The sequence below is a fragment of the Pelodiscus sinensis genome, chromosome 8 (genome assembly GCF_049634645.1).
Source record: "Pelodiscus sinensis isolate JC-2024 chromosome 8, ASM4963464v1, whole genome shotgun sequence".
Lineage (NCBI taxonomy): Eukaryota > Metazoa > Chordata > Testudines > Trionychidae > Pelodiscus > Pelodiscus sinensis.
Genome location: NC_134718.1, coordinates 22,386,855 through 22,413,544, shown reverse-complemented (window position 1 = coordinate 22,413,544; position 26,690 = coordinate 22,386,855). Strand labels below are relative to the sequence as shown.

The following is a 26,690-nucleotide window of genomic DNA, read 5'->3' as shown; positions in this document are numbered from 1 at the left end:
TACTTGACTAGTCCCTTTCATCCCTAGTCCCTGACTCACTTGCTGCAGTCTTCTCTGTCTGGCGGGTTAGGAGTGGGAACGGGGCAAGAAAGCAAGTTGCATAGCATAGGTGTGTGCCAGGACATTTATATGGTTGCATTTCAAACAAAGTTTATGTAGGTGTTAATGGCTTAAGGTAAGAAAGAAAAAGATTCTTTTAACAGAATTTTTGGATTGTTGCAGATATCTAAAACTCTGATCTTAATGATTTTTTAAAATCCTGTGTTTTAATACATTAAATTACATTAGTAATAAAATACATTAATACATGGTAAATTATATTGCATTAAGGCCAGATCTTTACTATATGGTAGAGTTCTGGCTCTTATGAGTCAGAAGTAGCAAATACTAAGTGTGATGCTAGTTGTTTTGTATGATGAAACCTTATTTGCAAGCTCTTTGAAACATATGTCTGTCTACAAACGCTAAAGACTTGAGTTAATTTGTTTTTGGGCTTATATATATATATATATATATATATATATATATATATATATATATATATATATATATATATATATATATATGTGGGCTTTTGTTTGTATTGGTAGTGCACATCCACAAACTACCTCAATATTGTTATTGCACGTGAGAAATTTCAATCCACCCAAAAGAAAATTCAACCCATCCAAGGATAGAAAATGTTAGAGGGAACACTGGTTTTCTGTACAGCAAACCATGGACTCGATTACATTGCTTAGTTTGGCCTCCCATCTCGCTCTGAATGTGGCTAAAATTTTATTTGAATGATGATTTCAGATATAGGTACTAGTCGACCTTGCAGAAGTACAAAGCAAGATACAATTTAGATGGCACTTAGCCACAAAAATTACACCATCTGCCCAGGTTTGGCTTGAAGGGTACTGAGAACACTGCTCTACAGCCATAATGCTTCTGAAATAAATGTAGTCAAACTTTACTAATTCTGGGTCACTGAGAACGAAAATGATGCTTAAAATTGTTGATTGGCTCTAGTTTTCAAGATATGCTATTGGGTCAGTATATATGACCCTTGACTTGCGAATGGCGGAGGATAAGTGAGTTATAAAGGGAAGGGGTCTCCAGCAGAAATGACTAAAATACATCTTTGACTAGATCTATGAATAAATCTATGACTGGGTTTGGACAGTACTTGCTTTTTAGGCAAAAGAATGAATGATGCAATCAGAAGGCGGTATTGCGTCATATATGATATGAATTGCATCATGTTATTCCTAGAAGTCATGGATGATGCAATCATAACGAAGCTTACATCACTCTGCTGAACAAATTGCCCTATATCAGCTCTAGAAATCATACAGTGTCATTCTCTCTTATTTGTCAGTGTTTGATTTTGCAAAGGGACACATTTCTGTTTAGCCAAAGTGAGCAGAGATGTCTCGTACTTGTGTGAACAGTGCAGATAACTTCTGCTATGTTTGTGATGAAGTGACTTTTGCATCACAAAAGCGCAGTATAACCACTATGGTTAAGAAAGCCTATCACCTTTATTTTGGCTGCAAAATTGGAAATCAGGACAAGAGGTGGGCCCCACACATATGCTGCAACACTTGTGCAACAAATCTTCGCGAGTGGATGAACAGGAAAAGGAAATCTATGCCATTTGCAGTGCCAATGATTTGGAGAGAGCCAACAGATTATACCAGCAATTGTTACTTCTGCATGGTGCCTCCAGTTGGGAAAGGTGTGTCAAAGAAGAAAAAGTGGACTGTGCATTATCCAAACATTCCATCAGCTTACGCCCAGTACCCCACGGAGTAGAACTGCCGGTTTCTGATGCACCAGAATCATTCTCACTTGAGTCGGACGAGGAAGAGGATGAAACTTCTGGTGCTGAACCATCAATGTCACAGGACTCACAAATTCTCCCATCCTCCTCCTCTGAACCACACCTCATAACACAAGGTGAACTGAATGACCTTGTCAGGGATTTGGAACTACCCCAGAGTAAGGCAGAGCTGTTGGGCTCCAGACTACAGCAGTGGAATCTCCTGGCAGGTGATGTTAGGGTTTCCATGTTCCGTGACCGTCAAAAGGTTCTTGTCCCATTCTTCTTCATGGAAGGTGATCTTGTAGCCTGCAACAACATCGATGGTGTGATGGCAGCCCTCAACATCGTTCACGATCCAGATGAGTAGAGACTGTTCCTTGATTCATCGAAGACGAGTCTTAAAGCTGTTTTGCTGCATTATGGCAATGTTTTGCCATCAATTCCAGTTGGTCATGCAGTCCATATAAAGGAAACCTATGACAACATGAAACAACTTTTGAGGTGCATAAATTATGACCAACATCAGTGGCAGCTTTGTGGCGATTTGAAGGTTGTTGCTCTCTTGCTTGGTCTGCAGACTGGATACACAAAGTACTGCTGTTTTCTCTGCGAATGGGATAGTCGTGCAAGAGATTCCCAATACATCAGGATAGACTGGCCACTCTGACAGTCATTGGAGCCTGGGAGGAAAAGTGTGCAGAATCCACCACTTGTTGAATCAAAGAAGATTTTGTTACCACCCTTCCACATCAAGCTGGGTCTGATGAAGAACTTTGTCAAGGCCGTGGACAAAACACAAGCAGCTTTCAAGTACCTCTGTGGAAAATTTCCAAGGTTAAGTGAAGCTAAGATAAAGGAAGGTGTCTTTGTTGGTCCACAGATTCGTGAACTTCTTTGAGATGATGCATTGGACCATGCATTGCGTGGCAAAGAAAAGACGGCATGGAAAGCCTTCCAGGTAGTGGCAATAAATTTTCTCGGAAACAACAAGGCAGACAACTACAGGTTGTTGGTGGAAAACCTCCTCAGGCATACAAAAGCCTTGGTTGCAACATGTCACTAAAGATACATTTTTTGCACTCTTAGCTAGATTTTTTTCCACTGAACTGCGGAGCAGTGAGCGACGAGCATGGCGAGCGATTTCACCAGGACATTGCAACAATGGAGAAACACTATCAGGGCAAATGGAGCCCATCAGTGCTTGCACACTATTGCTGGACAGTGACAAGGGATGCTCCATTTAATGAATACAAGAGAAGCCAAGAAGCACCCAAGAAGCACCGAATAGACACTGAATAGGACAAAACTATGTACATAATAGTTTTATTATGAAACAAAAGGCAAAAATTGTATTTATATAACCCTTTTGCTGATTTTTAAAGTGTTACATAAACAGGACTGGTGAACTATTATCATGTAAAGCAACCATAAACACATGAAAAGACCTAGGTGTACAATTTATGATTAAAACTCTACTATCTACACAATATACATAGATGTAAAATGTAAAAACTTAGGGTATGTCTACACTGCAGCGCTAATTCGAACTAACTTAGTTCGAATTAGTTAATTCGAACTAAGCTAATTCGAACCAACAGATCCAGACTAAAAAACTAGTTCGAATTAGCGTTTTGCTAATTCGAACTAGTATGTCCACATTAAGTGGACCCTGAACCGGGGTTAAGGATGGCCGGAAGCAGTGCCGGCAGGCATCAGATGAGGACTTAGAGCGTGGAGCTGCTGCCTCAGGCTAGCTGAGGGCTGTGCTTAAAGGGACCCGACTCCCACCCCGGACAGACAGTTCTCAGGGGTGCCCCGCTTACAAAGCAGTCCTGTCTTGGAGTGCCCTGAGTGCCCACACTGGGCACATCACAGCACTCGGCCATCAGCCCGGCTGCACTTGCCGCAGGCTGCCATCTGGGGAGAGAGGGCAATTGGGGGGCTGCAGGAGAGCTTCCACCCCCAGAAGCCCGCAGAGCCAACCCAGTCCTCCCCATCGGGGGCTCATACCCCATTCCTCCCTCACCTCCTTCCATGTACCCTTCCCTAGCCCCCCTTCATGATGTACAAAATAAAGAAAACGTGTGGTCAAAAATAGAATCTCTCTTTATTGAACAAAACTCGGGGAGACTGGGAAAAGGAGGTGGGAGAGGGGAAGAGAGAGGGTGGGAGAGGGGAGGGCAACTAAAATGATCAGAAGTTTGGAACAGGACCCATATGAAGAGAGGCTAAAGAGACTGGGACTTTTCAGCTTAGAAAAGAGGAGACGGAGGGGGGACAGGATAGAGGTCTCTAAAAGCAGGAGTTGGGTGGAAAGGGTGCATCAAGAAAAATTCTTCATTAGTTCCCATAATAGAAGGACTAGAGGACACCAAAGGAAAGGAATGGGTAGCAGGCTTCAAACTAGTAACAGAAAGTTGTTCTTCACAAAGCAAAGAGTCAACCTGTGGAACTCCTTGCTGCAGGAGGCTGTGAAGGCTACAACTAGAACAGAGTTTAAAGGGAAGTGAGATCAAGTCATGGAGGTTGGGTCCATGGAGTGGTATTAGCCAGGGGGTAGGAGTGGTGTCTCTGCCCAAAGTTTGTGGAAGGCTGGAGAGGGATGGCACGAGACAAATGGCTTGGTCACTGTCTTCGGTCCATCCGCTCCAGGGTCCCTAGGGTTGGCCTCTGTTGGCAGACAGGCTACTGGGCTAGATGGACCTTTGGTCTGACCCAGTATGGCTATTGTAAGCTCAGGGCTTAGGGTCAGGGGTCTCAGTGGACCACCTTGATTTTCATGCACACCTGCTCCTGGGTGGCCAGGCTGGCAGCTCTCCTGCCCTAGACGGCCACTTTCCTGTGCCTAGTGCGGAGGTCGTGGACGAGGTCCACGATGTCCGCACTAGACCAGGCGGGTGCCTGCCTCTTGCAGTCCCGGGCAAGCTCCCGGGAGAGGGGGTGGGCTGGGGGGCATCGGGTGGCTGGCTCGAGCCGTGCCAGGTGCAGGGTCTGCTAGCTGGGTGCTGGCAGGCTTGCACCTGGCACGGGCACCGTAGATAGCCCGTGCCCCTTTAAGGAGTCCGGGGCCGGGAGGGGGGCAATAGAGTTTCCCTGGTGTTGGCCTCCCACTAGTTCGAATTAAGGGGCTACACACCCCTTAATTCGAACTAGTAAGTTCGAACTAGGCTTAGTCCTCGTAGAATGAGGTTTACCTAGTTCGAACTAAGCGCTCCGCTAGTTCGAATTAAGTTCAAACTAGCGGAGCGCTAGTATAGCGCCTATCAAAGTTAATTCGAACTAACATCCGTTAGATCGAATTAACTTTGTAGTGTAGACATACAGGCAGTCCCCGGGTTACGTACAAGATAGGGACTGTAGGTTTGTCCTTAAGTTGAATATGTATGTAAGTCGGAACTGGTGTCCAGATTCAGCCGCTGCTGAAACTGATCAGCGGCTGACTACAGGAAGCCCGAGGCAGAGTTGCTCTGCCCTGGGCTTCCTGGAATCAGCCTCTGATCAGTTTCAACAGGCTGAATCTGGACGCCAGTTCTGACTTACATACAGATTCAACTTAAGAACCCCAGGCGTCCCCAAGTCAGCTGCTGCTGAAACTGATCAGTGGCTGATTCCAGGAAGCCCGGGGCAGAGCAACTCTGCCTCGGGCTTCCTGTAGTCAGCGCTGGTCAGTTTCAGCAGCGGCTGACTTTGGGACGCCTGGGGCAGAGCAGCTGGAGAGCTGCTGGGTCGCTCCAGTAGCGCCGCTCCTTGGCTCTACTGGAGCAATCCACCAGCACCCCAGCTGCTCTGCCCCAGGCGTCCTGATTCAGCCGCTGCTGAAACTGACCAGCAGCGGCTGAATCAGGACGCCTGGGGCAGAGCAGCTGGGGTGCTGCCGGGTTGGTCCAGTAGCGCCCAGAGCGGCGCTGCGGGACCAACCGGCAGCGCCCCCGCTGCTCTACCACAGGTGTCCGGAGAAAAGCCTGGACTGCTGGGGGGGGGGCATACTAGCTGCGCCCCCACCGCCCCCCAGCAGACCAGGGAGACACGGGCGGGGGACCGAGACGCACCGCGGTTCCGCCGCCTGGGTCCTCCGCGGCTTTGCTCCGTGTCTCCCTGGTCTGCTTGTCTCCAGCAGACCAGGGAGACGGAGAGCAAAGCCGCGGAGCACGCCGGCAGCGGGACAGCCGCTGCGCGTCTGGGCTGTCTGCTGCCAGCGTGCTCCCCGGCTTTGCTCCCCGTCTCCCTGGTCTGTTGGTCTTCAGCAGACCAGGGAGACGGGGAGCAAAGCCACAGAACACGCTGGCAGCTGGACAGCCGCGGTGCGTCTGGGTTGTCCTCTGCCTGCGTGCGCCGCGGCTTTGCTCCCTGTCTCCCTGGTCTGTTGGTCTCCAGCAGACCAGGGAGACGGGCAGCAAACCCTGTTCGTAACTGCGGATCCAACATAAGTCGGATCCGCGTAACTCGGGGACTGCCTGTACCCTTAAATATCTTGGAAACTGTAGCCAATCAGTTGTTTTAATTGTCATATTTGAATTCAGCACATCAACATACATAATAAAACTCTGCCATTGCTAATGGGAAATTTGCAGACACTGCATTCCTCCAAAATTGCTGGAGAAATCATCTCCATTCTGCCCTGTAGGTTAGCAGAAAGTTGTTCTTTGCTGATGCAACAATTTCTTTTTAACATTTTGGCGTTTGTTTGGTGAAATAAATCCCTTTTTCATGAAGATGTTGATTTATTCTTTTGTCTTTTCTCTTCCAGATTTTGGCTTGCAGACTGCCATCAGGTATTAGAAACGGTCAACCTGGCCACACAGCTTTATAAGGAATTAATATGTGTCCCTTACATGGCCAAGTTTGTAATATTTGCCAAAATGAATGACCCCGTGGAATCTAATTTGCGTTGCTTCTGCATGACTGATGATAAAGTGGACAAAACTTTGGAGCAACAAGAGAATTTTGAAGAAGTTGCAAGAAGCAAAGATATTGAGGTATGGTTTGTATTAACAATATTTCTGATCATTCCTATTCTCCATGGCTGCATCTAGACTGGCAAATTTTTCTGCAAAAGCACTTGCTTTTGCAGAAAAACTTGCCAGCTGCCTACACTTGCTGCTTGAATTTGCGCAAGATCACTGACGATCTAATGTAACGCAAAAACTTTTCAGTTAAAAGCATTAAAGCATTTGCGGAAAATCATGACAGTCTAGACGTAGCCTATGGGGCTAGAAAGTCTATGCTTTGGTTATACTCTGTAGAAGCAAGCACAGTGCTTTGATCTCAGGAAAAGGTACAAAACCACTTCAGGTTGTACCTCCCTTTACGGGACTCTGTGATGTTCCTGGACCACAGAGCCCGGTCTGGTAGTGGGGTAGGCACACATTGGAGAACCAGCAATTTAGCCAGGAGCCCAGTGCTGGGGGTGGGGATGTGGACAGGCAGCAGGGCAGGGAGTTCTGGCCCCAGCAGAGCTCCCTGGCCCTATCAAGGATCTCTAGCCTGGCAGTGACCGTGGAGCTCCAGCCGCAACCAGGGAACTCCTACCCCAGTGACAGGGAGCTCTGGACCCAGACCTCCGGTCCTGACCCTGTTCTGGCTCCAGCTGCCCGGGAGCTCCAGTCCCAGTAGCAGCCAGGAAGCTCTGGCCCCAGCCATGGATCCTGGTAGCTGAAGAGCCCTGCCCCAGTCATGGAGCTCCAGCCGCAGCAGCAGTGGGGCTGGCAGCATCTAGAGAGCCCTAGGAAGCTGAGGTAGCAGAGGGGACAGGCTGGAGCCTTAGCCCAGTGGCAGCACAGGCCATGAAGGAAGGGACCTTTCCTAGTCTGGCAAATCTTCTCATTTGAGACCGATCAGGTCCCAAGAGTACCAGACCAGCGAGGTCCAACATGTATAAGATGGCTCCAAGAAGGCTCACAATAAAACTATGTAAAGAAACTGGAAGTGTACTAAGCAAGATAAAGGAACAGGACAAGAGAAGCCATCTTTACATAGTCCTTGAGTCCTTCTGCTTAATGGAAGTGGGCAAAGGATTGTGGAGTAACTGCTGTAGAGCAGTTGGATTCATGCTTCACAGCTTGGTAAATCAAAATACCTCCTTAGGTAAAGCTGAGTTGAGTTAAACCCACTTGAGTTACTGAGGCTGGTCTGTTTGGGATTTTTGAGACAATAGGTGCTTCTTGTGAAAAATTGTGTAATACAGCATACTATACACTTTTCCCTTAGAGAATCCTGCACTGTATCTAATTATAACAATATCCTTACCTATGGAATTAGAGCTGTATTTTTAAAAAGTAACTTTAGCAATTAGAATGTTTAAAATAGTTTGAATTAATTGGCTGCACTTATACATACCATACTACTGTTAAATTACATCATTGTTGAACATGTGTTAATTTAATGCATTGCTAGCTGAATGAGGAGTTATGATGTTGCAAGAAATGGTGGTATGTGTTTTTGCAAGTATCATGTACCATTCAATTAGATTTTACTTACTTTCAATTTCTCTTATGTGGCTTTGATAGGTTCTGGAAGGAAAACCCATTTATGTTGATTGCTATGGAAATCTGGCCCCTTTGACAAAAGGCGGACAACAGCTTGTTTTTAATTTTTATGCTTTCAAGGAAAATAGACTGCCATTCTCTATCAAGGTAATTATAAACTCCAGAGAGTACTAATGTTGAGAAAATGTTTCCTCCTGTAGTAATATTGGTTCTGTCTAATATGAATAGTCTGCCACTGAAAGGAAGGAAGTAATATAATTTAACAAGTAATATAGTTTGGAACAGAGTTTATAGATTGTATACATGAAGCCATGGAAGGCACCACTGTCAGAGCTGGGATCAGAATCCATGCTATTCTGATTCAGTCCTTTTGCCAGAATCATGGCTCTCACACAATCTGTTGTCTTATACATTCTATGCAAGGTACATGATTTCAAGGGGTAAATCACCTACCCAACTAACAGGAATGAGATAATGTGATCCATATTTTCAGCCCTAGCCTCTTGTTTTGCCTGTACAATTGATTGTGCCCCGAAATAGTGAGTGTGCAAGCATATTATGCATATGTAAATACCTGTTTGGTGTGTGCAAATGAAAGTCATGGTCACTTTTGTGAATGAAAGTCATTGCATAATACAAAGAGAGAAATGCAGTTGGGTTGAAAACTCAGTCATATTTATCTACAGGAATATTATCTCCTGGAGTGATGCACTCTGCATGGTGTCTTACGCAGGTGTGAGAAACAGTTTTGGAAACTTGATTGCAGCGGAACAAAAATCCCAGGCTAAACCAGTAGTCAGGGTATAGTTGCAACTGGAAGATGCAAGATGCAAGCTGAAGCCTGTCTGAGTTCCTTTGGTCTTCAATTGGTGGGGTTCCTTTGGATGGAAGAGAACATGACTTGTTACTAGGGATATGACAGTGTGTATATTCAAATGATTAGCTGATGAGCCTGTATGAGAGGCAGTAGTGTGGGGTGCAGCACCCTACAAGCACCAGCTTCTGCCTGCCTCCCCATACTGATACAGAGGCAGCAATGCAGAGCGGGGGGGAGGGGGAAGGGAGAAGGAAGGGGCTCTGTGGGAGTTGGTACACATGGAGAGACAACTTAAAAGTAGGCTCCCCTAGAGCACCGACTCCCACAGAGGCACACCCTTCCCCCTACCCCCCCCCCCCCCAGCCCAGTGTGTAAAAATGTAATTTCAGCAGTTACACATTCACCAATTAAAAAAAAAGAAGCTTTTAACATCCTTGCCTGTTACTCTCCAGCAGCATACTCTAGGTGACCAAACTGAATCTGATGGTCTCCAATAGGAGCCATACTCAACACTCCTTTTGAGCAAAGAGGTCACTTAGGGACTTTGGTGCCTTACATGTTCTTTGTGGGGAAAATGCAATGCAAAACCATACATTTCAAACAGTTATAAGTCAAATTACTGTATGCTTTTTTTTCTAGATTAGAGACCCCAGCCAAGAGACTTGTGGCCGCTTATCTTTTTTGAAAGAACCAAAGACTACAAAAGGACTGCCACAAACAGCTGTTTGCAATTTAAATATTACTTTGCCAGCACACAAAAAGGTATATCCACCCATACACTTTTTGCTTTGTTTTGTTTAACTTTTGTTTTGTTTTAAATTTTTTGCTAGTAATAAAGAAGCCCTGTGAAATGCTAGGGAATGCTTTGTAATTTGATTAAGCCTGTTGTAAATTTGTTTCATTAGATTTTTTGTTTTGTATATAGAAAGCTTTTAAAGTCTCTTGTTACTGTGGTGTCAAGTTCCTATTGTTTTTTATTATTGGGTCCTCTGTTTACAACTCATGCTTCAGCTTACAGTTCATAGATTTTATGCATTCAGTAATGTCATGTGTTGATTTGCACTGGATGTAAGATTTTTTTCTTTTATGTTGATGTTTTGGTTTTGCTTTTGCTTATAAATCAGCTTGCATTTTGTGCTCCCAACTTGGTCCTTTTCATATCCTGATATTCTTTTCCCTGCTGTCCATTATAATATTCCTTGTCTCTGCAATGCACCTTGGAACCAAAAGGAAACAGAGTCAGATCAAGATGATGAGGTAATATAAACACTGTCTTCTTCTTCTATTTTCTTCAGAATTAGTGCAGGAAGATAAATATGTTCTAGAAAAGTGTTATAGTATCTTTTAACTATAACAGTGAATATTAACAATATATACTACACATCTATGTTCTGTTGCCAAGAAATAAAAATGCTGGCATGTGTTGGAATAAGATTATACGTTATAAATTTAAACATAATATATGCTAATAGTCTGAACTTCAGCTCACTTTATGTTTAGAATGTAAACGATGTAATTTATAACATACAAGCTAAATTCATCCTTCATATACAGGCAGTCCCCGGGTTACGTACAAGATAGGGACTGTAGGTTTGTTCTTAAGTTGAATTTGTATGTAAGTAGGAACTGGTACATATTGTAGGGGAAACTCTAGCCAAACATTTCTCCAGAGCTCAGTTTTATTCTCCCACACCTCACTTCCCTCAGTCCTTTATTCTCAAGCTGAGGTGTCTGATAAGAAAAGCCGCTCTGTGTCTCCCTGGTCTGCTGGAGGGGGCGCTAGCTTCGCGTCTCCCTGGTCTGCTGGGGGGAAGCAGCAAGTGCGGGGTTGCTTCACTCCGTTTGTAAGTAGGGATCCGATGTAAGTCGGATCCATGTAACCCGGGGACTGCCTGTAGCTGAAATCAGTGACATTACGTACACCAGGGATGAATTAGACCTCTTATGTTAATCAACATTCAATATTTCTGTAAACTCTGTATCTGTGAACCCTTTAAACACTGGCCTACTGTATTTTTATTCCTGTAAATAGCCCTCCATTCTCACCCTTTAATTTAAAAAAAAAAATTTAAAAAGCAAAATAACCAGGAGTAATTTCTAAGTATTGTAGTATGTCTGTTTTCAAATAACAGCCAGATCTCTGTAGCTTAAAAATCCATACCTTTTACATTTTTAAGAGAAAATCTCTTTCTTAAGTAATCTTAATTAAGTTATCTCTGGTCAGAAAATAAAATTTATTTTGTGTACTAAGGGATACCATGAGTTTTAAAACATTAGAAACAGAAAACCTAATCCAGAAATATCAGATACATAGCAATTTCACCAGCAGAGTTCCTTGTGTCTGACTGCTAACAAATAGCATTAGCTATCTGCTGACTAAAATCAAATAAGAGTCAATATATGAAAAGATAAACCATATAATTTGGTTTTCCTATGACTTATGCTTGGTGACTTATTTTATAGGTATCTCAATAGTTTTCTTTACAAACAAACTGTATTTTGGAGACTTAATCACATGAACTGGTTTCTATGAAGAAATTTTTATATTAAATAGAGCTGCAAAAATACCACAGTAACTGCTATGCCATTAGACATAGTAACTTACATTGAAACTTACTGCTTTCTAATATACATCTCTGCATTTTGTGCATATTTTAAAAAATCCCTTTCATGCCTTTTTTTGTCCCTAATGTACTTACTTTAAAGCAAGTGTACATTGTGGTTTATGTGCTTTCAAGACTGATTAATGTTGGGAGAGGTATTTGATCAGCCTAAACTATACTCTTATTAATGTTTTATGTCTGTATCTGTAGTCTTTTATGTTGATACTTTTACTTCTAACCAAAGGTGGTTATTTTAGAGAAAAATAAATCATGCAATTTTTAGTAGTATGCAAGGGATTAAGAAAAGAGAACAGGATATTACAGTATTTAGAGAGTATATGGCTAACCTGTAACTTGAGCTTGTGCCTTAACTAAATGTATTGTGTAAGCAGCATCACCTTGGAAGCATATGTGGGAAACATACTTTATCTTAGAGACATAGCCATCTGAGTTACAATTCCTACCTTGCTTGAGAGTTACAATTCCTACCGTGCTTCATGGTTCCTCCACAGGATGAGTAATATACTGCTGGTGTATATTACCAGCTAATCATTACCCCTTTCCCTAAAATTGGTCAGTTCTGCTTCCTCTTGTGCACCCTCTTCAAGCAATAAAGGTAGATTTTTATTCCATTGTGTGGGTGTGTAGTTCAAGTATTATCTAGTCCACTGCAATGAGGTATCATAATCAACCTGTTCAGTGTATATGAAAGGTACCAAGAGGAAATGTGTTTTGTTACAGACGGAGAAAACTGACCGGCGTCAAAGCTTCGTTTCTCTTGCTTTACGTAAGCGCTACAGCTATCTGACTGAGCCTGGAATGAGTGAGTTACATAACAAACCTACTAATACTAATACTGTATATACCCAACTTTAATAAGAAGAGACATTTTTTCTATAAACATTGCATTTAGTGTCATTTGAAAAAATCAATAGAAAAATATTCTATAGCAAAACTCTCGGATGGTCTGTGAGCCTCTGTGTTGTGAGAGTTCAGAGAATCCTTATTGGTAAGCAGTATGCTCCAGTTAAAGTAAATAAAAATAATAAAAAAAGCCATATAATTTATCGACTGGAGCAACGTCAACTGAATTATTAAACTTTGAAGTCTTATATCACAGTGATGCTTTTCTAAAATAATGGGCAAAACTCAGTGAGGTGAAGTGTTCCTTTCAGGTAATTCTAAAATATTTGGATTCTTCTTCAGTTTATTTGAGCTCCTTCCTATTTTATATTTTCTTCCTCTGTCTCCTTATTTTCCCCATGTTCCATAGAGCCTCTTAATTCCCTCCTATCCAGTCATTCCTTTCTCTTCTACTCCCATTTCTGTGAGCTGATCCATAGCCCTGCTTCCTTTTCTCACTTTCAGTACAACAACAGTTCTCAAACTTTTTGGGCTCCGGAGCCCTTTACATGCGTGTAAATTTTTGCGGAGCCCCAGCGGTGTGTGTTAATTGCGTCTGTTCGAGGCGATTCTCAATTATGCTTTTGAAGGCTTTCCAGTTTGTCAACCTCACGGAGCCCCTGGAGATGTCTCATGGAGCCCTAGGGCTTTGTGGAGCACAGTTGAGAAACACTGCAATACAATAACGTCTCTGTCACCATTTCCTTCTCTCCCCAGAGCATGATCATTCTTACATTTTTCTCTCCTCCTCCAAGGGTATGTCTAGACTACATGGCTCCATTGACGGAGCCATGTAAACTAGTTTACCCGGCATAGGCAAAGAAGCAGGGATTTAATAATCCCCGCTTCGTTGAAATAAACATGGCTGCCGTGCTGTGCCGACGATCAGCTGATCCGGCACAGCGCAGTAGTCTAGATGCAGATCGGTCGGCTGGGGAAGCCTTTGCCAACCGATCACTTATGCCTCGTGAAACGGCTTCCCCAACCGACTGATCTGCATCTAGACTACAGCGCTGTGCGGGATCAGCTGATCGTTGGCACAGCGTGGCGGCCATGTTTATTTTAATGAAGCAGGGATTATTTAAATCCCCGCTTCTTTGCCTATGCTGGGTAAACTAGTTTACATGGCTCCGTCGATGGAGCCATGTAGTCTAGACATACCCCAACAAACTTCTCAGTCCCTGAACTCCAATAGGTCATTCAATATAATTTCATAAAATCCATTGACAAATTTTATCAGGTCTGGTATTTCCTTCCGGAGGCTGCTATTTAAAGGTCTTATGATCTCTGGGGGTGTGAGGTGCTCCAGAATGCATTGTGGTCCTCAGACACTAGAGAAGACTTGGAATATATAAGATCTCTGACCTTAAGAGATTATCAGAATAGCTGAAACTCATAGTGGACCCTGAGATATCATCAAAGAAAATTAAGAGAGACTGAAGGAAAGGGTTGGCTATGATGTTTGAAGTGAGTTTAGAAAGAAAAAGATTGTTTTTTATTTGCTTTCTTTTCAGTTTTACCTCCAAAAAACATGTCTGCGCTCAAAAATCAAGACTGCTTAGTAGACAGAAATTCATAAATTCACATAACCAGAGGAGGAGAAACCCACTGTCTAGAACAATGGTTCCCAACCTTTTTGGCATCATGCCCCTTTTTGATTTTTGAGAAACACTCAACCCTCCCCACCAATAGCAGCAAAACTTGTTGAGCAAAAAAAAAAAGGAACTGGCTGGGGCCAAAAAACAAAAATAGCGACACAACTTGGGGGGGGGGAGGAATTGATGGGGGGCTGGGTTGTCTCGTGCCCCCTTCCTCTCCCTCCCCCCCCCCCCCCCCCCCGGAATTTCTTCACGCCTCCCAGTTTGGGAACCCATGGTCTAGAAGCTGATATTTAAGATTAACAACTTCCAAAAGGCTTAAGTGAAAACACACTGATGACAGACCCAGCACACTATACCTTGCCACAATCCATCCTGGATGCTAGTAGTATTCCAACTGGCTTGCTGCCACAGTATTGTCTTTGGACTTTGATGGGGCATTTTTATATTGTCTTTGGCATGTTCTCCCTTTTTTTCCCCCCACTCAAATAAGGGGAGCACCAGTTTCTCCTTTCCTTATTTCCTTCTGGGGGGGGGGGGGGAAGGATATTCCGTCTAGATCTGCACCTACTTTCAGAAGTTGATGGCAGAATTCCCACCAATTTCAATTAACTTTTCTTCCCGACTGCTTCCGCAGTCTGTATGATGAGGGCAATGGTATTTCATTGTTGGAGGTGTTCTAGTCAGATTTAAAGAGGGGAGGAGAGCACCGATCAATGAAAGTCTGCTCTTCCCTCCTCAGATGTCACAGGGTGCAACCACGTTGAGCTATAATCTTGTCTCTAGCCTGGCTATATGTGTCAAGTAAATTGAGAGTAGAGCATCATTCTCCTGGGCAGGCTCACGTATGCTTAGTCACCATTTGCATTCTTCAGGAGAAAGAGAAGGAAGTGAGAATAACATTTAGTGCCCAGGAAGTGCAGGTATGCAAAACAACTGCACTGTCTGAAATATGCTAGTCCACTTAAAATCAACATAACATAACTGAGTTTTTTATTTTTTTTAAATCAGTAATGAAGCCATATTTTTCTAGACCATACAGCTATCCCATAACTTCATGTGAAGGTAATGTAGTCGATGGGGTTGCTTCATTGCCAAGTCTTTTTTCACGAGTAAAATATGAAGTATAGACAAGTCATTTTAAAAAATATCTGAATGTGTGATGTAATGGGGAGGAGAACATAGACTGCTGTTGGATGCACTGTCTCACTAAACTGTAGTGTGGGATTGTCCTAATATAACAGGCATTTAGTGGCATTTACAGATGCTTTTAAGTGTAGACCACATTATTTTTTATTTCATTTCTGCCCTTCACTGTTGTTTTGGCTTATTATTTTTTTGGATTTGTGACTGCATGCATTTCTGGTGAACCTTGGCAGCTGCTTCTAATAAATCACTGTAGTAGAATTTTAATGAAGTTTTTCATGGAGGGAAATGATAGAGTAAGGAATGGTCACGTTTTAGTTTTTAAATGTTTTATACAAGTATGCTTGTAATGGCTGTCTTCTGGAACAGACTGTACCAGGATGCCCAGCATTCAAGCTCTTCAACCTAAATGTTCTAATCCTACAATAGTATTGCCTAATCAGTGCATCTCTAGACCTTTGCTTGATATTTGTAGACCAAATACATTTTCTCATTATGGGATATGGACTTTGTTAGATACACTTGTGACACAGAGATTTAGTAACTTAATATAAGTCTTGTTTTGTTTCTTTCACAGTGAATTATTGTCTGGCTATAGGACAGGCCACACGGGTTTGATAAATTGTCACTGTAACTTCAGACAAAGGTGTGCGAAATAGACTGTTTGAATATTGTAGTTCCGTTTCTAACACCAAGTAACAGTTTGTGCCAAAAAATTGTTTTAGTTATTTGTGGAAGAACTCTCTAAATGTTATTGCTATATCAGAGGATATGGAAGCTGTAGTGTCATTCCCATAAATACTGCCCTCTTGATTGGTACCTAGAGCTAGTGACCAAAACCTAGGGTTTGCAATGCCTGTGAATACACCAGGGATTTTTGGGGATGCTCGCAGTTAACAGATTTGTCCTGGCCAGATCTTATGTATTGTTCTTTGAGTATTTTTCTAATTTTACCTTCTGAGAAATGTAAAGTTGAACAGGCATTTATTTGAGCTCATACGAGAAATCGCCTCAAAAGGAGCAAGACACTACATCTTGTAGAAAAAGTGTACTCTTCTTTTAAATGCCTCTTATGAAAATATTTGTAAAGTTTACATGTTGTGCATAATACAGCTTATAAAATGTATTACTCCATTTGCTTGTTTTGAAATGTTTATATTGTGCATGAATAAAGTGTTTTGAGTTGCTTTGCTTGCTCACATTTATCATAATCATATTTTCCATTGTTCATGTATGACAAATGCTTCTTACAATCATTTCATTTAAAGTTTTACTTTAATTTGTCCAAGCAAAAGGAATATTGCATGAAAAAAGTGCAAAAGGTTCCTTTTTATTTATTTTTTAACCCTTGACTCAGAAAAATTCTTGCTCTTATTGGCTTTGTGAGCGTGAAGCATATATGAATTGTGCATGGGAGATAAAGATTTGAATTTATTCCAGTTGCTTCACAGTTTGCACATCAATTGCCTGTCACTTGAAGGTATTTTGGATTCTGCATGAAATAGTTTTGAGTGGTTTTCAAGAAGGATTTTAGCTATTTAATGTCATTCTACACAAGTATATATTGTTTTATATAGGTACAAAATATGCTGTTTAACCATACTATTAAGGATAGAATAGAAATTACTAAAAGGATAATTCCAATAATTGCAAAAAGCTAAGACATATCAGTACAGGCAAAATGGAACAGATATTAATATTTCAAAAACTAGCTCAACAGAAAGTCAATAAGGAAGTAAGAGAAGAATTTTGGTTGTGCTTATTATTTTTACCATTATGGATTCCTCCTTTTGTATTTTCTGTTTCCCATTGTTTGCAGATTTGGTTGCAGTGTGTGCTTACTGTCTTTCGTTTCATGTTGCTTTTTATTTTGTATCCTTCATAATTGTATGATTCATTCCTATTTTTCATTTTAAATTGTCCCTTTTGCCTATTTCATTCTAATTCATACAAAAAAATTGTACTTGATCTTTGTAATATTACAACGTTTACTGACCAATTTTCTTCTCTGGTCTCTCTGTTTTTCAATCATTTTTGTTGATTTTTTACGTTTGATTTTGATTTAAAACTTTAAGAAACAGTTGAACGGAGTGCAGGAGCAACAAGATCCCTACCTGCTACTTATTCATACAAGCCATTCTTTTCTACAAGACCGTATCAGTCATGGACAACTGCCCCAATTACAGTGCCTGGGCAAACCAAATCAGGCTTCACTTCCCTGTCAAGCTCTTCATCCAATACTCCTTCAGCTTCCCCATTAAAATCAATATGGTCTGTTTCTTCTGCTTCTCCAATCAAATCCACGTTAGGAGCTTCTACTACTTCTTCAGTTAAATCTGTTAGTGACGTAGCATCTCCAATTAGATCATTTCGGACAATCTCTTCACCAATAAAAACAGTTGTATCACAGCCTCCATATAATAGCCAAGTGTCCTCTGGTTCTTTTGTCAGAGCTCCTGCAGTAACGGAAGCCCCTAATTTGAAAGGGATGGCACCTGCTTCAACATTTCCTTCTCGGACATCTCCAGTGACTACAGCCGGGTCTCTTTTGGAGAGATCATCCATCACCATGACACCTCCAGCATCCCCCAAGTCGAACATTAACATGTATTCTTCCAGTTTGCCATTTAAGTCTATCATCACATCAGCATCACCACTTTTAACTTCACCTTTAAAGTCAGTGGTGTCTCCTGCCAAGTCAGCAGTTGATGCTGTTTCACCATCTAAAGTCATGATGACTTCATCTCTCTCATCACCTGTGAAACATATACCTGGGACGACAGATGCAGCTTTGGTTAATGGATCTGTGTCACCGCTGAAATATCCATCCTCTGCCAGTGCGTCAAAAGCTGCAGCTACATTTCAAGACAAGATCTCTGCAGCTACAAATTCTGCAAGCTGTGTTGCTAATGCAGCTGCTGATACTGTTGAGAAAGGGTTTCCAACCCCTACTACAATGCCATTTTCTCCACTCAGGGCATTTGCCTCTTCAACACCATCTGCATTTCAGTCAATAAGAACTCCTTCTGCAGGTGCATTATATACATCTTTTGGATCTATATCTGCAACTACCTCATCAGTAACATCATCAACAATAACAGTGCCAGTATATTCTCTAGTCAATGTTTTATCTGAACCAGCACTAAAGAAGCTTCCAGAGTCTTCAATTACAAAATCAGCAGCTGCATTACTATCACCAATTAAAACATTGACTACAGACGCGCGTACACAGCCTCACTTTAACCGAACGTCATCTCCTATTAAATCGTCCTTGTTTTTAGCCCCCTCTGCTCTTAAATTGTCTACACCATCTTCTTTATCCTCCAGTCAGGAGATATTGAAAGATGTTGCTGAAATGAAAGAGGACCTAATAAGGATGACTGCAATATTGCAGACAGATGTAACGGAGGACAAGCCATTCCAACCTGAACTAACAAAAGAGGGTAGAATTGATGATGAAGAGCCCTTTAAAATTGTTGAGAAAGTAAAAGAGGACTTGGTAAAAGTTAGTGAGATACTGAAAAAAGACGTATGTTTAGAAAATAAAGGTTCAACCATAGTGTCAAAAAGTGATAAAGGACACTTATCTGAAGATGAGTGGGTAGAGTTCAGTGGGGAGGAGATTGATGAAGCAAGGCAGCAGGCTATAACGTGCCACCCTATTCCAGAAAAAGTGCAAATTAAAGCTAAAGCTGTGTCTGAAAAGGATTACAATTTGACTAAAGTAATTGATTATTTGACAAATGATATTGGCAGTAGTTCATTGGCAAACATAAAGTACAAATTTGAAGAGGGAAAAAAAGATGAAGAGAGACAAAAACGCATTTTAAAACCAGCAATTGCTTTACAGGAACATAAACTTAAAATGCCTCCAGCCTCCATGAGGCCTTCTACTTCAGAAAAAGAATTATATAAAATTACAGATTCCTTTTTTGGAACAGATACCATTTTAGAATCGCCAGATGATTTTTCTCAACATGACCAAGATAAAAGTCCTTTGTCCGACAGTGGATTTGAAACAAGAAGTGAAAAAACACCTTCAGCACCACAAAGTGCTGAAAGTACAGGGCCAAAACCACTTTTCCATGATGTACCCATCCCTCCTGTTATAACAGAAACAAGGACTGAAGTAGTTCATGTTATCCGCAGCTACGAACCATCATCAGAAGAGATTCCAGAGCAGCAAGCAGCAGAGCTACCAGCATTGAAACCTGCACTTACTTTAATGGAGTTTGAACAAAAACCTACTGGTTCTATTAAGGAAAAGGTTAAAGCGTTTCAAATGAAAACCAACAGTAGTGAAGATGATGACCACAAGTGTGTTCTCAGCAAAGGTGTCCGGGTGAAAGAAGAAACTCACATCACTACTACAACAAGAATGGTTTATCATAAACCTCCATGCACTGAAAGTAACTCAGAAAGCATTGAGGAAACAATGTCTGTTCATGATATAATGAAAGCCTTTCAATCAGGACGTGACCCTTCCAAAGAACTGGCAGGTCTGTTTGAACATAAATCATCAGTAACATCAGATGTTAGCAAGTCTGCTGAAACTTCATCACAACAAGCAGAGAAGGACAGCAAAATGAAACCCAAACTGGAGCGTATAATAGAGGTCCATATTGAAAAAGGTAATCAAGCTGAACCTACTGAAGTCGTTATTAGAGAAACAAAAAAGCATCCAGAAAAAGAAATGTATGTATATCAGAAAGACTCACCACGAGGAGATTTTAACTTAAAAGGTTTGGAAAAACACAATGCTCTTCCTTGTTCTGATGAACAAGGTCAGCAAGAAGAAGAGGAACTAACAGGTGAAGAGTCACTTCCTTCTTATCTGGAATCTTCTAGAGTAAACACTCCTGTGTCACAGGAAGAAGACAGTCGCCCTAGTTCTGCTCAACTCATGTCTGATGACTCTTACAAAACGCTGAAGCTCTTGAGTCAACACTCAATAGAATATCATGATGATGAGTTGTCAGAATTAAGAGGGGAATCTTACAGGTTTGCTGAGAAAATGCTTCTTTCAGAAAAGCTAGATGTGTCTCATTCCGATACTGAGGAGTCAGTTACTGACCTTACTCTACCCCTTAGTTCAGAGTTACAGGGGTCTGATAAACGAGGCAGAGAAAAAGTAGCCACTGCCCCCAAAAAAGAAATTCTCTCCAAAATCTATAAAGATGTGTCTGAAAATGGTGTAGGTAAAATGTCTAAAGATGATCATTATGATAAAGTGACAGTGTTGCACTACACTGGAGATGTTAGTAGTCCAAAACATGCCATGTGGATGCGCTTTACTGAGGACAGATTAGACAGAGGTAGAGAAAAGATGATGTATGAAGACAGGGTGGACAGGACTGTTAAGGAGGCAGAAGAAAAACTGACTGAAGTATCACAGTTTTTTCGGGACAAAACAGAAAAGTTGAATGATGAGCTACAATCACCAGAAAAAAAGCAACATAAAAAAAATGGCAAAGAAATGCATTCTAGTCATAGCTCTGCCAGCAGCAGCCCTGAAAAAGTATTGCTCACTGAAATAGTGGCATTGAGTGATGATTGGAGTAAAGTGCGGCAGTATGGACTTGATGGAAAGTGTTCTTCAAAAACCAATGACAGAAAAGCAGCTAGTTTGCCCAGCAGTCCTGAAAGAAAGATTCTTGTTCAACAAACAGGGGACTATAAACAAACTATTGAACACAAAGGAAATGCTCAGCAAAGTAAAACAACTGAAGCTTCACAGACTGGTTTTCAGCTAAAACAATCCAAGCTTAATTCCATTAGACTTAAATTTGAACAAAGTATAAGTCCAGGAACTAAAGATCTATCTCAGGAAGAAAAAAAGCAAGATAGTCAATCCAAAATTCCAGTAAAAAAATTACAAGAAAGCAAACTACCAGTGTATCAGTTTTATTCAAGAGAAAAGATCCCAAAGCAAATAGATCTGACAGAAAGAAATGCATCATTGCAAAAAGAATTTACTTTCATGAAATTAAAAGAGGATAATATCCAAGGTAAAGGAAAAGTTATAGAAGACATATGTGCTTCTGAGGTACAGAAACAGATCACTGACACATCACGTAAAAGTCTTCTGGAATATTCTTCTGAACAGCAAGCTAAAGACTTGGCATATGGCTCAGACTTAACAGCTAAGGGATGTTGGGACAAAAAAATCTATCGAACATGGGAAAGTCCAGGAGCTTCTAACTATAAAACACAAAAAGAAAAACTTTCTCATGTACTTGTTCAAGATATAGTGAAAGAAAGCCATGCTGACCATGCTGAGACTAAAACTAACAAAAAAAGTGAAATTATCACTGTGACAGAGAGTGAACACAAATCTCCAACAAATGGATTTCATTCAAAGGAGAAGGAAATGACTGTAAAATCTCCTTCCAAAAAGGTTTTATACAGAGAGTTTGTTGTCAGAGAAGGGGAACACACCACTGAAATGACAGAGAAAACTTCAAAGAAGAAGGAACTGACTGTATCCCACATTCCAGTCAGAATTGTTGAAGAGAAAAGAATGTCATCTCCTACCATTCTTGATGTTGTTTATAATCAGTCAAAAAACTCAGTATATGAACTGTCAGCTAAAGTGTCCAAATCAACTACAATTAAGGAGCAAGATAAGAGAGAATTTGATTGTGTAGAAGATGAAAAAATAAAACATTCAAAAGTCACTAAAGTTATCAAGCAACAAGGTTCCATAGTGTTAAGTCCTCCTATGGAGGACACTGAAATATCCCCTAGCAAATCACCTGATTCTTTAGACTATAGTACTGGAAAAGAATCTCCTTCAAGTGAGCTATTTGACCATAGTCCCAATGAATACTTGAATAAAGTTGCACCTTTAGTAAATAATGAGGGAGTGAAAGAGATAAAGACTTTGCCAGTTTATGTCAGTTTCGTTCAAGTAGGAAAGCAGTATGAAAAGGAGGTGCAACAGGGAAATGTAAAAAAAATTGTAAGTCAGGAAAGTAAGACAATACAAGAGACTAGGGGAACATTTTATACAGCTAGACAGCAAAAACAGCCACCTTCTCCACAAGGTAGTCCAGAAGATGACACACTAGAACAAGTGTCCTTTATAGATAGTTCTGGGAAAAGCCCCTTAACTCCAGAAACACCCAGCTCAGAGGAAGTGAGTTATGAGTTTACCTCTAAAACACCCGACTCACTAATAGCTTACATACCAGGCAAGCCCAGTCCCATACCTGAGGTTTCTGAGGAATCAGAAGAGGAAGCAGAGACTAAGTCAACCTCTGTAAAACACACAGCAGTGGACACTCCAAAAATTGAGAAACTGTTGCTTAATAATACAAACAAAGACTCTATCAAAAAACCCAAAAGTAACAGAGTTGCCTACATTGAATTCCCACCTCCTCCACCATTAGATGCTGATCAAGCTGAATCAGAAAAGAAGCATTGTTATTCCCCTGAGAGTGAAATGGAGATGATAGAAGTTAATCTGCAAGATGAATATGACAAATGTCAATTGGCTGAACCAGTCATAAGAGTACAGCCACCTTCCCCTGTGCCACCAGAAGCAGATGTCAGTGACTCTAGTGATGATGAATCACTCTATCAACCAGTTCCATTAAAAAAGTATACTTTTAAATTAAAAGAAGTTGAAGATGACCAGAAAGAAGCCTCAGAACATAAAGTTTCTGACAAGAGTCAGAACCAAAAAGAGTTAGGGCACCCCAGTTCTGGAAAACCTAATGAGTTTGACATTGGTCTTGAGTCACCCCAGAATGATGTAGCACAAAATGGTACTAATGATCAGTCTGTCACAGAGTGTTCCATAGCAACCACTGCAGAATTCTCTCATGATACAGATGCAACTGAAATTGACTCTCTTGATGGGTATGATTTACAAGATGAAGATGATGGTTTAACTGAGAATGATTCTAAACTTGCAGGTCCGGCAGTAGAAACCAAAAAGGATATTTGGACAACAGAGGGCATTTTAAAACAGACTGATCGTTGCTTTAGCCAAAGTAAGCTTGAAGTTATTGAGGAGGAGGGAAAGGTAGGCGCTGAAGAAGATAAGACACTTTCAAAAGGTCCAGGTTCTGAAAAGAATGCAGATAATACTGAGCAAAAGTCAGGTGCACAGTTTTTCACCTTGGAAGGCAGGCACCCCGACAGAACTGTGTTTCCTGATTCATATTTCAGCTACAAAGTAGATGAAGAATTTGCAACGCCTTTTAAAACAGTAGCTACCAAAAGTCTAGATTTTGATCCATGGTCCAATAATCGAGGAGATGATGAAGTGTTTGAAACTAAATCAAGGGATGATGAGGCTAAGCCGTTTGGTCTGGCAGTAGAAGATAGATCACAAGCAACGACACCTGATACAACTCCAGCCAGAACTCCTACAGATGAAAGTACTCCAACTAGTGAGCCCAATCCCTTCCCGTTTCATGAAGGGAAGATGTTTGAGATGACTCGCAGTGGTGCAATTGACATGAGCAAGAGGGATTTTGTTGAAGAAAGACTCCAATTTTTTCAGATTGGTGAGCATACTTCTGAAGGGAAGTCAGGGGACAAGGGGGAAGGGGATAAAAGTACAGTAACTGCCATCACACAACCACAGTCAGGGGACTGCATTGTAGAAACAAACTTAGAGAGACAAATAGAAACAACAGCAGTTGAACGTAAGCCCATCATCCAGGCCAGTGGAGATTGTATGGAAGCCACACTTGGTAGTAACTCTCTGGAGAAATCATCGACAACTGTTAACACTTCCAAAGTTGATCCCAAATTGCGCACACCTATTAAAATGGGAATTTCTGCTTCCACAATGACTCTGAAGAAAGATGGCCCTGGAGAAGTGACAGATAAGCTAGAAGCTGCGATGCCCAGTGGTCAGGGATTAGAAAATGAAATTGTAGCAGGGATTACAAGTTCAGCTACTAGCCAGACAAGTTGTAAGCAAAAAGAAACACTTGATTTTCAAAAAGATAATTTTAATAACAACAACAATTTGGACTCATATTCTAGCCATACAAATAATGTTATTTGTAGTGCTGAGCTATCGGAACATTGTGAACCTAAGTGTTGCATTCAGAAAGTTAATCAAATGGAAAGCGTTTCAGGAAAAGGGACAGGGGCAACACAAGGACACAGATTAAGAGATAAGCAAAAAGTACATGGACAGCAGCAAAGGCCAAGAGAGTTAGTAGGGAGTAGAGCAAAATCAAAGCTTCCCATAAAGGCCAGTTCAGTAAGAGAAGTGTTCCCACAAAATAATGTCCAAAAAAGTACAGCAAGTAAAGTAAGACAGGCTAGTAAACCTGACAAAATAAAACAAAATAATTCTTCTCCGTGTCTAGAACTAAGATCTAAAATTCCAGTAAAAAATACACCCAGGAATAATCTAGCTATATCTAGGAAAACACCTATGATGCAAAAGCAAGAGCAGTTAGAGAAAGGAAAAATCAAACAGCTTCCTTCCAAATTACCGGTAAAGGTAAGATCTACCTCCATCACAATGACGACAGTTAAAGTAAGGAAAAATCATCTTAGGGAGGTATGTAAACATTCTATTGAATATTTTAAGGGAATTAGTGGTGAGACATTAAAGCTTGCGGATCGTCTATCTGATGAAGAGAAAAAGATGCACTCAGAGGTGTCTGATGATGAAGACAGTTCATCAAGAAATACATCATTGTCAGAAGCAACTCAAGTTTACCAGCCTTCCATTACATCGAAGTCTGCTAGAGATATGAGAACAGAGGCAGCATCCTTAAAATCAAAGATTGAAAAGGTCGACAGTGAGAGGAGGAGAAATAAGAGGACTGGTGAGAATGAAGGCAGTCAGGTTTCTGGAGCTCTCATGGCTCACCTCGTGGAGATCAAGCCTAGTTTGTAAAACTTTCAACTTGTTGATCCTAGTGCATGAACTGTTGTGATTGCCTGTGAAGTGACTTACTGTAGTTCTCATTCTGTCATTGTCATCCGTATGTGCTGTCTTATACTCTTCTTTCTTCCTTTAAACAAATTCTATATTGTAGACAGCGAGGGAAGCATGCCAAAGTCATTGATGTAATTCAGGATTTGAAAGATTTATTTTGTGACAGCAAATTTCATTCTGTCAGAGTAGAGATAGTAGGTGTTAATCTCACCTTGGTGTTTTTCACCAGTAATTGAACAACTTGTGTATAGTCCAGCAGTCAAGCATGTTTGGTTTCATTATACTACAACATCATGTAGTTTGACATTGGCTTTATACAGGTGAAAATATAAAATCTGTAATGAAAATTATTTGGTTGGTTATTAAGATGACACAATCATTTTAATATGAAATCTGAATCCCAGCAACTTGGTAAAATTAAAATATAATAAACTACTGTCCAGTATCGCAAGTTTCTCTACAAAATCTTTTTAATCGAGAAATTGTAAATCACAGGTCCACAGAGTCCATGTGAACGAACAGACATAAGGATGGCAATTGTAGCTGATCATCTGGGACTTAGCTGGACAGGTAAGTTTTATGACATCAGGCTAAAATTGAAAATAGCAATTAATTTTGCAAATCACCTTTTATAGTAACATACCACAAGTTTTTTATGGACTTGATCAAACCAGGGGCTGAACACCTTCAGTTCTCATATAAGTCACTTGGGCTGTGTCTAGACTGCAGGTTTTTTTTGAAAAAAGTAGCCTTTTTTCGCAAAAACTTCACCTGCATCTAGACTACAGCCGCGTTCTTTCGAAATTAAATCGAAAGAACGTGGCTTTTCTTTCGACGGCGGTGCTCCTCATTTCACGAGGAAGAATGCCTTTTTTTGAAAGTGCTCTTTCGAAAAAAGGCGTTCTTGAATGCAAACAGGGCTTTTTCGAAAGAGAGCATCCAGACTGCCTTGGTGCTCTCTTTCGAAAAAGCAGCTCACTTTTTCGAAAGAAGAGATTGCAGTCTAGATGCTCTTTTTCGAAAGAAGCTTTTTCAAAAGAATCTTTCGAAAAAGCCTCTTTCAAAAGAGACTTGCAGTCTAGACGTAGCCCAGGAGTTGTAGATTCTGTGCACATTATTGGTGATGCTCTCCATCTCACAAACGTGGAGTTCATATTGGTTTAAAATGGTGCAAGTATCTTATTCTCCTTAAATCCTGGGAATATTTGCCACAGATGAGTTTAGAAGGTTGGGAATTTGTTGGCTGGACCCTTTTCAGATACACTGTTGCATTTCCTGTGTCCTGATTTTCCAAAGCACTGAGCTCTAGAAGCTCCGAATGACTTCAGCAACAGTTCCAGGTGTTCAGACACCTCTGAGAATGAGGCCCATAAAAGTATTTGTACAGTCCTGCTGTCCAGCAGCACAAGTCA

The 26,690-nt window shown here is 41.1% G+C and overlaps 1 protein-coding gene across 5 annotated transcripts in view; it reads left to right on the top strand.

Annotated features, from left to right (window-relative positions):
* ANK3 (ankyrin 3) overlaps positions 1-26,690 on the top strand; it is a 350,441-nt gene that overhangs the window by 281,671 nt on the left and 42,080 nt on the right. For 4 of the 5 annotated variants that reach the window (XM_014573512.3, XM_014573510.3, XM_014573508.3 and 1 more), the window contains 5 exons: positions 6,558-6,786; positions 8,317-8,442; positions 9,752-9,874; positions 12,457-12,538; positions 25,774-25,848. In XM_014573512.3, coding sequence (XP_014428998.2) covers positions 6,558-6,786; positions 8,317-8,442; positions 9,752-9,874; positions 12,457-12,538; positions 25,774-25,848 — 635 coding nt within the window. Of the gene's footprint in view, positions 1-6,557; positions 6,787-8,316; positions 8,443-9,751; positions 9,875-10,342; positions 10,370-12,456; positions 12,539-17,443; positions 25,166-25,773; positions 25,849-26,690 lie in introns of all 5 variants that reach the window. The other variant, XM_075934865.1, reaches the window with a different exon arrangement.